Source organism: Chlorocebus sabaeus, chromosome 17, assembly GCF_047675955.1.
Source record: "Chlorocebus sabaeus isolate Y175 chromosome 17, mChlSab1.0.hap1, whole genome shotgun sequence".
Classification (NCBI taxonomy): domain Eukaryota; kingdom Metazoa; phylum Chordata; class Mammalia; order Primates; family Cercopithecidae; genus Chlorocebus; species Chlorocebus sabaeus.
Window position 1 is genome coordinate 32,209,656 of NC_132920.1, and position 16,397 is coordinate 32,226,052.

At 51.6% G+C, this 16,397-nt stretch overlaps 1 protein-coding gene across 1 annotated transcript in view; it reads right to left on the reverse strand.

Moving 5' to 3' along the window:
- The window catches only part of TNXB (tenascin XB), a 69,657-nt gene extending 53,732 nt beyond the window's left edge, over positions 1-15,925 (reverse strand). Inside the window, 4 exon segments of the mRNA XM_073005892.1 lie at positions 1,211-1,326; positions 1,740-3,578; positions 3,930-4,340; positions 15,785-15,925. Of these exon segments, the coding sequence (XP_072861993.1) occupies positions 1,211-1,326; positions 1,740-3,578; positions 3,930-4,332 (2,358 nt within the window). The 5' untranslated portion in view covers positions 4,333-4,340; positions 15,785-15,925.
- Positions 15,926-16,397: the final 472 nt, after the last annotated feature.

Below are 16,397 nucleotides of genomic sequence, written 5' to 3' on the forward strand. Positions count from 1 at the left end.
TCACTTGAGCCCAGGAGTTCAGGACCAGCCTGGGCATGCAACATGGAGAAACCCTGTCTCTACTAAAAATACAAACATTAGTAAGCTAAGGTGGTGCACACGTGTAGTCCCAGCTACTTGGGAGGCTGAGGTAAGAGGATGACCTAAGCCTGGGATGCAGAGGTTGCAGTGAGCTGAGATGGCACCACTGCACTCGAGCCTGGGCCACAGAGCAAGACTCTGTCTCAAGAAAAAAAAAAAAAAAAAAAAAAAGAGCAAGTTGGAGGGAGACAGAGAAAAAACTGGTTTGCATGTGCTGATGACAAGGAGGTGGGAGATGAAGTTCACAGACTCAAAATTGTTGCAACAGCCTAGACAGCTTGGCCCAAACCAAAAAAGATAACATTGAACAGGGCCAAATGCAAAGGCCTATATTTAGGTGAAAAAAAAGAAGTGTATATAGTTGAATATTGTCTTCTTTCCTTCCATCTTTTTTCCCTGCTAATCTGTATTTTCTAAGTTTTCTGCACTGGGCCTATATTACTTTTATAATTAAAAGTTACTTTAAAAACCAAATATAACCAAAACAGCTACCCGCTTGTGTGACTACAAGTTAATATATGCCAACTCTGAGAAAAGTGTCCGTAAATCCAGAGTAAGCCAGTGGGCCCCTCTCTGCCCCCACATTTTGGGGACACATGAAAAAAGCAAGAGTCACAGGAAGGTAAAGTATTCAGAGAACAAAGACTTAGGGAAAAGGGGTGAAGAAACTGGGAGGTTTTGCCTGAGGAATGGAGACACCAGGCTGGTGTCTGCAAATACCTGAAGGCCTGTGGTGTAGGATGCAGGGAAAGCAAAAAACATTCCAGCTGCTGATGACTACCCAGCCAGGGCCAATGGACAGGTGCTAGAATGGGGGCAGACGGATTCCGCAACAACCACAACAACAGTGATGACCAGCAATGGACTGGGCAGCCTCAGGAAGTATTGAGCTCTCTGTTACCAAGTGTTCCAACTGCGTGGAACCACTGCTTGCCGGAGATGCCACAGAGGCCTCAGTGCCCAGTGTCAAGCAGGCTGAGAAAGCCTTTACAGCAGCTTCAGGAACCCAGCCATCTGGACTCAACCAATGATTACCTGGAACTTCCTCCAGGAGGTGAGCCCTGCCCGCCCCCCCACCCCGCCCATCCTGCTCACTCAGTCCCCTCCTGGAGCTTGGCATCTCTCTCACCGTGGGGATGAATTGAATTTCATAGGCATCCACAGGGCCAGGAGCCGGGGTCCACTCTGTCCGAACTGTTGTCTCCTCCAAGAGATGCATCCTCATGCCCTCAATGGCTGGCACCTCTGCCCAAGAGAATGGGGTAGGAAAAGCTGGTTAGCACAAGGCAACCACCCCCACCCACAGCCCCTTTTACTCAGGGACATCCAAGAGGCCCATCCCAACTCCCACTCCTCTCTGCTAGTGGAGAATAGCTGACAGAGGGCTGAACGGGGATTGGCCGCCTTCACCTTCTCTTCATCAGGAGCACAGAATCTCCCTAAATCCAACTAAATGGGCCCCAACCTGCTCCAGAGATCTGAAGGCCAGTCCTGCCCACTGGTGAGCCCCGCCCCTGTGGTTCTGCTGCCCCTGGTGGACACTGGCTCCTCGGAATGACATGCCCTCCCTCCACTCTTCCTCAGGCTCAGATCTTCCCCATGGCTTCTGTTCACAGAATCACAGTCCCAGAGCACACTGGGGAAGGCTGCCTGCTCACCTTCCCCGCAGTCTTCGCCAGCATACCCATCTTTGCAGACACAGCTGCCATCGTGACACTCTCCTCGGCCACGGCAGTCCCCTGGGCATGTCTGGATGGCACAGTCAGGGCCTCGGAAGCCCTCTACACACACACACTGGCCTGCCTGGCACAGTTCCCGGGGCCCGCAGCCTCCAGGGCAGGCGCTGGCTGGAGGCTCTTCCTGCCCGCAGTCCTCACCGCCATAGCCCACGTGGCACATGCACACTCCCTGCACACAGCGCCCACGTCCCCGGCAGTCAGCCGGGCACATGCGGGTGGCACAGGTGGGGCCAGTGTAGCCTGGGTCGCACAGGCAGCGCCCCTCCTCACAGCGGCCCCGCCCATGGCAGTTGGAGGGGCAGGTGCGGATGCTGCAGTCCTCACCCACGTAGGCTTCCCAACAGATGCACACACCGTCCTGGCACATGCCGTGCTGGCTGCAGTCATTCGGGCACCGCCTCACACTGCAATCCTCACCAGAGTAGCCGTCCTCGCACACACAGCGCCCATCTATGCACTGGCCGCGGCCTCGGCAGCCCCCGGGGCAGCTGCGCGTGCTGCAGTCTTCCCCTGAGTAGCCTGCGTCACACACGCACACGCCATCCTCGCAACTGCCGTGCCCACGGCAGTCCCCGGGACAGCGACGGCTCCCACAGTCCTCACCGGTGAAGCCCGGGTTACACACGCAGCGGCCATCCACGCAGCGCCCGCGCCCGCGACAGTCGCCAGGACAGGCGCGCGTGCCACAGTCCCGGCCTGTGTAGCCTGGCCAACACACGCAGCGGCCACTCTCACAGCGGCCCCGGCCACGACAGTCTCCAGGACAGCTGCGCACACCGCAGTCCTCGCCGCTGTAGCCCGCGTTGCAAACACATACACCGTTCTCGCAGCGCCCGCGACCTCTACAGTCTCGTGGGCAGGCGCGCGAGCCGCAGTCGAGTCCAGTGTACCCTGGCCAGCACACGCAGCGGCCGTCCTCACAGCGGCCCCTTTGGTTGCAGTCGCCAGGGCAGCTGCGCACGCCACAATCGTCCCCGCTGTAGCCCGTGTCGCAAATGCATTCGCCGTCCTCGCAGCGCCCGCGGCCCCGGCAGTCCCTCGGACATGTCCGCGTGCTGCAGTCCTCGCCTGTGTACCCGGGCCAGCACACGCAGCGGCCGTCCACGCAGCGCCCGCCCTCACCACAGTCCCAGGGGCAGCTCCGCGTACCACAGTCCTCGCCAGTGTAGCTGGGGTCACACACGCAGCGCCCGTCCTCGCAGCGTCCCCTCTGGCTGCAGCCCCGAGGGCAGCTCCTCACCCCACAGTCCTCGCCAGTGTAGCCAGGGTTGCACACGCAGCGCCCATTCTCACAGCGCCCCCTCTGACTGCAACCGCGAGGGCAGCTCCTCATGCCACAGTCCTCACCAGTGTAGCCTGGATCACACACACAGCGCCCATCCTCACAGTGTCCCCTCTGGCTGCAACCCCGAGGGCAGGAGCGCTGGCTGCAGTCGGGGCCTGAGAAACCTGCCCGGCACACGCACACGCCCTGCACGCAGCGCCCACGGCCTTGGCAGTCCCCAGGACAGGATGGCCAGCCACAGCTGGGGCCAGTGTAGCCGGGAAAGCACACGCAACGACCACGGACACAGCGACCCTGATCATTGCAGTCATCTGGGCAGGACCCCGAGGCTGAGGGTGGGGAGGAGGAAGGAATCTCAGCATCTGTGGGGTCTGAGCAGGTGGGCCCACCCCAGCCTGGCTCACAGGAACAGGTGCAGCGGCTCAGATCAAACACACCATGGAGACTGCAGAGGGTCCGCACATCTGTCTGACCTGGAGTATGAGGGAGAGGCAGGTCTCAGTCTCTCTCCTGGGAGAGAGGCTGAACCTATATAGTGCTCCTATGTGCAGGTCCCCTAGCCAGGCCAGCCTCATCTCATGAGGCCATGTCTGCTTCCAGTTGCTAATACGTGTAATATATGCAGTCTCTCAGGGCCCTCGCGTATGCTTTAGTTGACATGTTGTCCAGCTCTGCTCTCCAAGTTGTGTTCTGGGCTGCATCCACACCCCTAAGGGTGAGGCAGGAGTGCCTTCTTCTAATTCATACCAAGGACCTTTATGGACTAGCAATGCCCACCCCACCCTAACACACCTCTCCACCCTCTTCTGTGATGACCTGCTCACCTGTGCCAGCCTGGGCAGCAGTAGGACAACATCCCCCAGTGCACTGTTCCTTGAGCCCCTTCACCAACTCCTCCAGGATCTCTAGCCGGACCCTCAGGGCCTGCACCTCTGAAGCAGGGACTGGGGGCTCAGTGCCTGGGGGACAACCACAGCCAGTGGAAGGGGGCAGGTTAATGCGGTGGGTGAATACCACCTGCTTCTCCCCTCCTTCCACTGTGTGCTCATAAAGCTGAGAAGAGGGCCTTCCCCCTCCTGCCCCCACCGTGCGGCCCCCTGGCTGGGGAGGGGGCCGGGGGGCTGGCAGTGTCACATTGGACCGCGAAGAGAAGGGGCCTGCTCTAGCTGTGCCCAGTAGCACCAGGAGAGCCAGGCTGGAGGTTAGAGCATACTGGGCTGGCATCATTCAGGAGGCTGCAGGGAGAAAGGGCAGGTATGAGAGCAGCTTCAAAAAGAAGGAGACAAAACGAATCCTCCAGCACATACCCACAGCTCCACCACCCACAAGTAATCTACCCAACTCACATGCATGTAAAAATTCACATTCAGCTCAACCCTAAAGGATACCCTCCCTGGGCAAGTCTGTTCTCTACCTCTCTGATATCATTTAGTTACCCTGCTCCTCACCCCCTTTTCTACTGTGTTTCCCTACACTGGTTTGTTGTTGTTGTTGTTTGTTGTTTTTTTGTTTGTTTTGTTTTGTTTTTGAGATGGAGTTTCACTCTTGTGCGCAGGCTGGAGTGCAATGGTGCAATCTCAGCTCACCGCAACCTCCGCCTCCCAGGTCTGAGTGATTTTCCTGCCTCAGCCTCCTGAGTAGCTGGGATTACAGAGATGCCCCACCATGTCCGGCTAATTTTGTACTTTTAGTAGAGATGGGGTTTCTTCATGTTGGTCAGGTTGGTCTCGAGCTCCTAACCTCAGGTGATCTGCTCACCTCAGCCTCCCAAAGTGCTGGGATTACAGGCGTGAGCCACCGTGCCCGGGCCTACACTGGTCTTTTGTTTTTCCCACAAGCACTACAAGCTCTCAACACTCCAAGGGCCCTTGCATCGTGTGTTCCCTATGTCTGGGATGCTCTTCACTCTGCTCTTAAAGTCTGGCTCCATCTTCAAATCTTAACTCCCAATTAGGACATTCTTCCATTACTCTCTATCACAATATCCTGTTCCTGTTCTTCGTGGCATTTACTGCTGCCTGAGTTATCTGTTTACTTGTTTATTACTTTTCTCTCAATACTGGAACGGGAGCTCCATGAGAACAAGGACCTCATCTATCCCAGAACTGCTGTATACTTGTGTCTGGCACATAAATATTCTGACACATTAATGTTGAATGAATTAGCGGATGAGTACCTAGGACCAATCCTTCCCCAAACACCTGGATCCCAGCTCCTACTGTCTTCTAAGAAACCTTAAAATGTAGATTATCTTCTCCCTCTCTCTCTCTCACTTTTTTTTTTTTTTTTTTTTTTTTTTTTTTTTTTTTTTTTGAGACGGAGTCTGGCTCTGTCGCCCAGGCTGGAGTGCAGTGGCCGGATCTCAGCTCACTGCAAGCTCCGCCTCCCGGGTTTACGCCATTCTCCTGCCTCAGCCTCCGGAGTAGCTGGGACTACAGGCGCCCGCCACCTCGCCCGGCTAGTTTTTTGTATTTTTAGTAGAGACGGGGTTTCACCTTGTTCGCCAGGATGGTCTCGATCTCCTGACCTCGTGATCCGCCCGTCTCGGCCTCCCAAAGTGCTGGGATTACAGGCTTGAGCCACCGCGCCCGGCCTTTTTTTTTTTTTTTTTTTAAGACAGAATCTTACTCTGTTGCCTAGGCTGGAATGCAGTGGTACAATCTTGGCTCACTGCAACCTCTGCCTCCTAGCTCAAGTGATTTTCCCGTCTCGGCCTCCCAAGTAGCTGGGATTATAGGTGCCCGCCACCATGCCCCGCTAATTTTTGTATTTTTAGTAGAAATGAGGTTTCATCATGTGGGCAGGCTGGTCTCAAACTCCCGACCACAAGTGATCTGCCCACCTCAATATCCCAAAGTGCTGGGATTACAGGCATAAGCCACCGCGTGACCTCGTTCTCTTTTTAATATTGAGACAGGATCTTGCTCAACCCCCTGGTTAAGGCTGGACTTGAACTCCTGGGCTCAAGCCATCCTCCCACCTCAGCCTCCCAGGTAGCTGGGATTAAAAGCATGAGCCACCACGCCTGACTTCTCTCTCTTTTTTATTCAACTCCTCACTCTCAACTGGATCCTTGCTCAAATATCTCTGTTTGAAAACAAAACAAACCAAAAAAACCCCTCTTCCTCAGGACTTACATGATCAAATATCAAGACTTATTTTAAAGGTGCAAGGATAGACAGATGAAACTGAATAGGGCCCAGAAACAGGCCCACACATATGTGGTCACCTAATTAATGGCAAAAGTGCTGCTGCAGTTAAGAGGAGAAAGGATGGTCTTTTTAGTTACTGGTGCTGGATCAATCCAATACCCCTAAGTAAAAAAAAAAAAAAAAAAAAAAAAAAGCAAAAAAACAAAAAACAAAAAACAAAAAAACAGTCATTCTCCACCTTATGTCTGATATACCAAAATAATTTGAGATGAACCCAGGACCTAAATATGAAAAGTAAGGCAATATCTTTCATAGCAATATCTTACAGAAGAAAGAATTTCTGACTTTGGAGTAAGCAAGATTTCTTTCTTTTTTTTTAAGACTGAGTCTCGCTCTGTCGCCCAGAGTAGAGTGCACTGGTGCTATCTCAGCTCGCTGCAACCTCTGTCTCCCAGGTTTAAGTGATTCTCCTACCTCAGACTCCTTAGTAGCGGGGATTACAGGCATCTGCCCCCACACCCGGCTATTTTTTGTATTTTTAGTAGAGATGGGGTTTCACCATGTTGGCCCGGCTGGTCTCAAACTCCTGAACTCAGGCAATCTGCCTGCCTCGGCTTCCCAAGTGCTAGGAATACAGGCTTGAGTCACTGCACCGAGCCGCAAGATTTCTTAAGTAAAACACACACAAAACCTAACCATAGGCCGGGTGCAGTGGCTCATATCTGTAATCCCAGCACTTCGGGGGGCTTAAGTGGGAGGATTGCATGACCCCAGGAGTTGGAGACCAGGCTAGGCAAGACAGTGAGACTCTGTCTCTACAAAAAACAAAAAGAATTTGCTGGGTGTGGTGGTACATCTGTAGTCCCAGCTACTCAGGGGCTGAGGAGGGAGGATCACTTGAGTCTGGGAGGTGGAGGCTATGGTGAGCTGTGAGCATGCCACTGCACTCCAGTCTGGGCAACAGAGCTGACACCCTGTTTCAAAAAATAAAAAACAAAAAGAAGAAAACAAAACAAAACAAAATTTCAGGTCATCAAATTACATCATTAAGAGACTAAGAAGGCGGCTGGGTGCGGTGGTTCACGCCTGTAATCCCAGCACTTTGGGAGGCCAAAGCAGGTGGATCACGAGGTCAAGAGTTCGAGACCAGCCTGGCCAACATGGTGAAACTCCATCTCCACTAAAAATCCAAAAATTAGCCAGGTGTGGTAGTGGGCGCCTATAATCCCAGCTACTCAGGAGGCTGAGGAGGAGAATCACTTGAAACCGGAGGCAGAGGTTGCAGTGAGCCGAGATCATCACACTGCACTCCAGCCTGAGCAGAAGAGTGAAACTCCGTCTCAAAAAACAAACTCTGAAAAACAAAACAACAAGCCAAAATCAGGAAACCTAGTTTTTTAAATTGGCAAAAGACAATGGGTACTCCAGAAAAGAATACACCCAAAGGGTCAATAAACATTTTATTTGTTTTACCTGGGCTCAAGTGATTCTCCTGCCTCAGCCACTGGAGTAGCTAGGATTACAGGCATGCACCACCATGCCCAGCTCATTTTTTTGTAGAGATGGAGTCTTGCTCTTTCACCCAGGCTACAGTGCAGTGGCGCAATCTCGGCTCACTATAAGCTCCACCTGCCAGGTTCAAGCCATTCTCCTGCCTCAGCCTCCCGAGTAGCTGGGACTACAGGCACCCGCCACCACACCTGGCTCACTTTTTTGTATTTTTAGTAGAGATGAAGTTTCACCACGTTGGCCAGGTTGGTCTCTATCTCCTGACCTTGTGAGCCACCCGCCTGGGCCTCCCAAAGTGCTGGGATTACAGGCGTGAGCCACCGCGCCCAGCGTTTTTTTTTGTTTGTTTGTTGTTGTTGTTGTTGTTGTTGTTGTTTGTAGAGACAGGGTTTCACCAAGTTGGCCAGGCTGGTCTCAAACTCCTGACCTCAAGTGATCCACCTGCCTTGGCCTCCCAAAGTTACTGGGATTACAGGCGTGGGCCACCGCACCCAGTCTATTTCACTTTATTTTAAGATAAACTCTACCTCAGTCACCCAGGCTGGAACACAGTGGCACAATCACAGCTCACTGCAGCCTCAAACTCCTGGGCTCAAGTGATCCTCCTGCCTCAGCCTCCAGAGTAGCTGGAACTACAGATGGGCATCACCATGCCTGGCTAATTTTTAAATTTTTTGTAGAGATGGGATCTTGCTATGTTGCCAAGGCTGGCCTTGAACTCTTGGCCTCAAGCAATCCTCCTGCCTCACCCTCCAGAGTAGCTGGGCTTACAGGTGTGTACCAATGCACCCAGCTCCAAGAAGCATTTTAAAAGATGCACAAAATCAGTAGTCATCGGGTAAATGTACGTTAAAACCACAATGAGATACCACTAAATATCCTCCAGAATGCTTGTCCCTCTTCAAAGAGGCTGTCATTGCTCAATATTGGCAAGAATGTGAAGCAACTGGAATTCTCATCTGTTGCAAGTGGGAGCATATATTAGTGCAAACACTGGAAAGTTGTTTAGTAGTATCTGCTAAAACATATAGTCTATAACCCAGATATCTATAACTAAATATCCAATGGGAATGACTGCATAGTTCTTCCAAAAGATGTAGACAATAATGTTCATGAGATTTATTCCTATATTAGCCAAAACTGAAAGCAACTCAAGTGTCCATTCATAAAGTGGATAAATTGTGCCAGAGTCACACAATGGAATACTATACAGCAAAAAAACAAAAAACAAAAAACAAACAAAAAACAACACCCTATTGCTACATGCAACACGGGTGAATTTCACACACATAGTGCTGAGCAAAAAATACCACACACAGAAAGAGAACACTCTTATACTCTTATATACCATTCCTGAGCTACAAAAAAAAAAAAGAAAGAAAGAAAAGAAAAGAAAAAAGAAAACACTCTGAATGACGTCATTTATATGAGGTTCAAAAACAGGCAGAGAGGCTGGGTGTGGTGGCTCAAGCCTGTGATCCCAGCACTTTGGGAGGCCGAGGCAGGCGGATCACAAAGTCAAGAGATGGAGACCATCCTGGCCAACATGGTGAAACCCTGTGTCTACTGAAAATACAAAAATTAGCTGGGCATGGTGGCATGCACCTGTAGTCCCAGCTACTTGGGAGGCTGAGGCAGAAGAATTGCTTGAATCCCAGAGGCGGAGGTTGCAGTGAACCAAGATCATGCCACTGCACTCCAGCCAGGCAACAGAGCAAGACTCTATCTCAAAAAACAAACAAACAAATGAACAAAAATAGGCAGAGTTAATCTTTACTTTTAGAAGATAGAATAGGATTACTTGTAGGGATTATTGACCGGAAGGAGTCATATTTCTGGAAATATTTTGTATCCTAATCTGGGTGGTTACATAGATGTATACATATTCAGAAATTCGTTGAGCTGCACACTTAAGACTTTTGAATTTTGCTATATAAAAATTGAACCATGGCTGGGTGTGGTGGCTCATGCCTGTAATCCCAGCACTTTGGGAGGCCAAGGTGGGCAGATCACTTGAGGTCAGGGGTTCAAAACCAGCCTGGCGAACGTGGTGAAATCCCGTCTCTACTAAAAATACAAAAAAACATTAGCTGGGCATGGTGGCAGGTGCCTGTAATCCCAGCTACTTGGGAGGCTGAGGCAGGAGAATCTCTTGAACCTGGGAGGCAAAGGTTGCAGTGGACTGAGATCGTGCCGCTGCACTCCAGCCTGGGCAACAGTGCGAGACTCCATTTCAAAAAAAAAAATTAAACCTTAAAAAACCTTTCCCCAATCTCACACCCCCTCCAGCCACCACATATTTCTCTCCTCTACTTCATGGCCACAGTTGTCAAGATTTATCTGTATTTGGTGTTTCCATTTCCCTATAGCCCATGCATGCCTCAATCCACTCTACTCCCTCCAACCCACCAAACAGTTCCTTCTAAGGCTTCCCAATGACTTTGGTGCTACAAAATCTAAGAGACATTTGTCTTCATCTTGCTTGACCTTCGACTTCTCTCAAAATCACTGGACACAGTTCACCGCATTTTCTTCTTCTTTTTTTTTGAGATGCAGTCTCCATTTGTCGCCTCCCAGGCTGGAGTGCAGTTACACGATCTCTGCTCACTGCAACCTCTGCCTCCGAGTTCAAGCGATTCTCCTGCCTCAGCCTCCCAAGTAGCTGGGACTACAGGCACCCGCTACCATGCCTGGCTAATTTTTTATTTTTAGTAGAGATGGGGTTTCACCATGTTGGCCAGGCTGGTCTTGAACTCCTGACTTCAGATGATCTGCCCGCCTCGGCCTCCCAAAGTGCTGGGGTTACAGGCATGAGCCACTGCGCCTGGCCCTTCTCTTTTAAAACATTCTGTATCCACGCTGACCAATATGGTAGCCAGGAGGGATATGAGGCTCTGCAACACTTGAGATGTGACTAGAATGACCAAGTAACTGAATTTTATTCAGTATTTTAAAAAGCTCCCCAGATGATTGTAATGTGCAACACATTTCTACTAAATTAATAGACCTGCTGCTCTAGTCATCCATGTGGTACCTTCATCCAGACTCATGACTTCAATTTCCAAACTATACACCAACTTGTAAAACACTCTCGTCATCTTCCTCTCACTCCACGGCAATATATCCACCTGCCTACTTGGCATCTCCACTTGGGCACCTCAAATTCACCATGCCTGTAACTGAATTCACAGTCACTTTCCTGTATCCCATTCCCTCCCAGAATTCCCCATTGAAACTCAGGGCCCCGCCATTCATCCAGCTTTACAAGCCAGAAACCTCACAGCCCATTCAATGCCACCATATTTCCTTGTATCTACCTGTATTTTCTCATAAACGTCTCTTTAATTCATTTCCTTCCCTCTCACTTACCTTTGTTCTAATCCAAACTTCCATCCGCCTCTTGCCTGACAACTGCAACTGCCTCCTGGCTGCATTTATTTTATTTTATTTTATTTTTTGAGGCAGGGTCTCACTCTGTCACCTAGGCTGGAGTGCAGTGGCGCAATCATAGCTCACTGCAGCACTGACCTGTGCTCAAGCAATCCTCCCACTTCAGCCTCCTGAGTAGTTGGGACTACAGGTGTGTGCCATCATGCTTAGCTAATTTTTAATTTTTTTTTTTTTTTTTTTTTTTTTTTTTTTTTTTTTGTAGAGACAGGATCTTTCTATGTTGCCCGGGCTGGCCTTGAACTCTTGGGCTCAAGCAATCCTCCCACCCCAGCCTCCCAATGTGCTGGGATTACAGGTGTGAGCCACTGTGTCCAGCCCTGACTCTTCCCTTTGCTTCCACCCTTGTCCTCTACAGTCTCACAAATGCAACCAGGATGTCCCTCTCCTCAAAATGCTTCAGTGCCTCCCTTCCAAATTCTCTTAGAACACTGACAAACAGCCCTACCATCATGTGTCCCCTGCCCCCACTTCACCTCCCATAACATTTCCCTCCCTCCCTCCATTCCAGCCCCACTGACCTTTAAGTCCCTTACATTCTCTGTGCCCATCCCCAACCCCAGACCTTTGTATACGCTGTTCCATCCGTGTGGAACACTGTTCCCTTCTCTCTTGGCCTTCTCATCCTTCGGGTCTCAGCCCGCCATTTTTTTCACAGGGAAGTTTTCCTGACCAGGTCAGGTCCTCCTACCATGTGGTATCACAACATCACACCATTCTCACTTGTAGCATTTATAACAATTTGCAATCATATATAAATAAATATTTTTTTATTTTTGAAGTCCAAAATAATATATAAATATACTGTGAGATTATTTTATTACTTTCTTGCCCACTAGACTATAAAGTCCATGAGGGCAGGCACAGCACCTATTTTTCTTTCTTGGCTGCTGTATCCTTGCATCTGGCACGTAAGTGGTGCTCCATAGATGTTTACTGACTGTATGAATGAATGAAAAGTTCAATATAAATGCAGGACTAGCATTAAGGCTGGAACCAAGGGCAGGACCAAGGTCAGGGCTAGGACCACGGACAGTGTCTGGGACTGGAAGTTGGTTAGACACAGTCACCAGGGCAGAGGCAGAATCAGAGGCCAGGCCAGGGGAGATCCTGGCAGGACCAGATGGTACAAGCACTTTGGAAAACTGTTTGACAGAATCTACTAAATGTACTAAAGCTGAACACACGCAAACCCTATGACCCTGCAATTCCACTCCTAGGAATATACCCAACATAGCAGTACTGCTCATAATAGTCCCAAACTGGGAACTACCCAACCATTTCACATTAGTAGAACAGATTAAATAAACTGTGGTTTATTCACACTGTGGAATAAAATAAAGCAGGAATGAACTACAGTTATATGCAGTAGTGTGATGGATCTTACTAAGATGAGATTGAACAAAAGCCAGACACAGGAAAGAGCATGTTGCATAGTTCTATTTATGTGAAGTTTGAGGAGAGGCAACATTAATTTGTAGTGTTCCAAGTCAGAAGTGTGATACTCTTGAGGGTGCAGTGACTAGTAGCGGCATGGTGGGGTGCTTCTGGGGGGCTAAAGGTGTCTTATTTCTTGATCTACATGATGGTTACCCAGTTGTGTGTGTTTGTGGAGTTTACTGAGGCAGGGATTGGGGAGCACACAGAGACAAGAGGTGGGAGGAAAGGTAGTAGGGGGGTCCCAGGATGAGAGAGGAGAGAGGGCTATGGCGAACAGCAGTGTGAGGGGCCAGGCAGGATTCAGCTCGGGTGAAGAGTTGAGATGCTGAAAGGTGCCCAGTTCTTCCAGACCAGAGGCTGGGGAAAGGAGGAGGGTAGGGTGGGTGTGGAAATGCTGACCAGTGAGGAGTGGGGGATGTGTCACTGGTAGGCGGAGGTGACTGTGACACACACACACCTCCGCCCAACACGCACACATCTTCTGGCTTTCGACTCTTAGACTTTTCTCCTGGATCAGAGAAAAAGGAGTTTTCAGGGCTACCAGCCATCACATTCTACTACCAGCCAGCAAGAGACGGAAAGGGAGCTGAACAGGGACAGAGTGTTTCCACACCAAGAGGTTCCCCACCCAAGAAAGCCCAGGCCGAGAGGCCTGGCATACAGAGAGCTGCCCTTTCCTGTCCCCCCAGCCCTTCTCTCAGCCTGGAGTGTACCCTGGGGTAAGAGATGGGCTCTGGCTGACCCTCAAATCCTGTCACTTTGTGTCTAAGGCCATGCAAATCACTCCCACACCATGGGAGTGCTTGCACAAATATGTGTACACATGTACACTTACAAATATGTTAATGTGTGCTCATCCACAAACACAAATACAAACACACCTGCACAGACACACAAATCCGCCCACAAAACCTGCATCCCTGCAGGTACACATATGGGTGCCCAGGCACACATGCACACACACCCAATCTCCCCTTCAGAATTCCTCCACACCTAGTCATTGGCTGATGCCTAAGAAGGCTGATTTCTTGTTGGCTCCGTGGGCAGCTCTGTGAGTGAAAGAACCTGGATGGTGTGAGAGGAACCGAATAGGAGGCCCTTCCCCAGTGGGGAGCAGTGGACACATGGCCTCCACCATACTTCCCCGTACCCCTGGAGGCCTCTGTGAGATGTCCAGTGCCCCTCCCCAAATAACTGGATTCCTCACCTTTCCCTGCACAGTGGGGAAAGCAGAGAGGGTCTTTGCAGCAGGAAGGAGTGAAGAGAGCTCAGCAGCTTTTCCAGAAAGCTGGTGAGATTGGTCTAGAAGAGCACAGCAGCCTCCATTGACCACACACCCAGAGGCTCCTTCCTGATCTCCCTCCCTGCCCTGTTGCCACCACCCACCCCTCCAGCTCCCTATTCCAGCTCCTGCAAGAATTCTTCTCTTCTCTCAGTACTGGGCAAGCAAACAATTGGGTGTTTCTTGTGTCTCCCCTTCACCATTCCCCCTACCACTATGTCTGGAGTGGTTCTCTGCAGTGCGTGTTTGAGGGGAGATATGGCCTCACCCTCTTGGCACCCTCCCCACAGTTGGAGGGCTGGCAGGGATGGGAGCATCTTCCCAAACTGTGACTCAGCTTCCTGGGTATTCAGTGTTGTAGCCAACTTTGACACTTTGCTCATTAGGGACTGCACAGGTCCCAAGGGGTGGCGAGAGGCGCTGGCTTCCATAAGAGATGTTCCAGAGATGGGGGTTATGGTCCCACCCCCATGTCTCCCTCTGACCCTCCTGCTACACCCCCAGTTGAATCTGGCAATGAGAGATGAAGACAGAAGGATTCCAGGAGTGAGACTAAAAAGGGAATGTGGGGGTCCCAGATATTGGGCTGGAACCAGGTGGGAAGGAGGTGTCAGGGAGGGGTGGGTTGGGGAACCCAGATGCCCCTTATTCTGGGGAGCTAATGGGCCTAGGAATGGAAAAATTAAGAGAGAGGATTTCCAGACTCCAGTTGAAAATGGTTAGGAGTGCAATGAGAGACAGGAAGGCAGTTTCTGGTCCTGCACCTAGTGGCCAGGTCTGGAGTGAGCAGAAGGAAGTTTGAAGAATTGAGGTGCTGGGTCCCCAGGGACTTGGAGGCAGGATCAGGGAAAAGAGGAGGGGCTGGAGATGCGGGAAGCAGGGGCGGGGCAGGCAGCAGCTGTGGTGTTTCCGAGTTCCTTCCCAGTAGTTCCTCTCAGTTCCACTTCCAGTTGTTTCTATGCCATTAAATTCTTTCCAGGCGAGATAAGGGGCCCGCCCGCCCCACCCGGGGCGTGTCACGTGTACTGGTGGGGAGGGCGGGGTGAGGGAGAGCTCGGGTTCAGACAGACAGAGGCAAGGGGAGCCTGGAAGGGGCACAGAGTGAAGACGGAGCCCCTGTGCCCCCAGAGGCATCTCTCAGCCATCCCAGCCCTGCTGAATCGTGAGTCATGAGTGCAGAGCTCTGGCCAAGAACAAGTTTTAGGATCCTCTCTGCAGGCTCTGTGCACTTCCCAGACCCGAGAGTCCTGACTGTCCCATTTCCGTATTTCCTCAAGAGATCTCCCAAACCTCCCTCCCTGCAACTCTCACGCTGCCACCTAGGGAGTCCCTATTTGGATGCCCAAAGCAGCACCCTCTGGCACCTCCTGGAGCCTGGAGCCCAGAGCCTGGGCTCAGTTGCTCCAGCCCGACACTTGGGATTCCGCAAGCACTTTCCTTCCGAGGTTCAGCTGGTCACCAGTTCAGCCTAGTCCTATCTTCCCGCTAGCCCCAGCACCTCCAGGGCCCAGGGGCTCACCTCACCAATAACCACCTCTACCCTGCTTCCACCATCTGACTCTCGGAGTCCCTCGGTTTGTTCCCAGCCCCTCTCAGTTGTCTGCATCCCATCCAAGCCCTGACATACACCGCCCACCCCAACACACACACACCACCCTCTCCTCCCAGACACTCCTTCACAGGGAGCCTGGTTCCCAGTGAACGCTCCTATGTCCTCTGTCCTGAACAGAAGTCCTTGCTCTGGAAGCACTGCTGAGAGATCACCTGCCACACCTTCACCTGGGATGTGGGGATAGGCGAGAAATCCTTTGCCTCTCCTTCTGGGTCTCCCCAGAACTCTGTTCCTTACCTGGGCAACCGGGCAGCTGCAGTGCCTCTGCACCTGCTCTGTCCCCAACCCCGGGAGGGCGGCGTCTCAGGGCAGGACAGGGAAGTCGCCCTCACTTGTCCCCTGCAACAGGGGCTGAGCCACAACCGACTGTGGATCTCGGCAGCGACAGTGAGAAGGAGAGAGTCTGCAGCGAGCAGGGGAGGAGAAGGGGAGGACCAGGATGAGGTCAGGGAGGGGAGCGGAGATAGGGCAGGTCCTCCCACCCCTCCCAGGCCCTCCCACATGCCACCCCTCCTCTTGTCCTGCCCCACCCCAGCCCCCACTCCCTGTCTAGCATCACTGGCTCACTATACCCTCATCTCAACCCCCAGCCCTGGTCTCACCTCCCATATCCTTTCCCTATCCCATTTTTAACGCTCACCCTAATTTTTACCCAACTTGACATCCCCCACCCTTCCTGCCATTTCTTTTTCCCCCACCATTTCCCCACCTGCTGCCCCCCCCCTCTGACCCCAGTGGTTTCCTCTCAGCCTATATCCTTCCTCGTGGCCAGCCCCCTTCCCCTCCCTCCCCCATGCTCCCCTCCCATCTCTTCCCAGCTACTGCTCTAGCTTAGATCTCTGGATCGCAC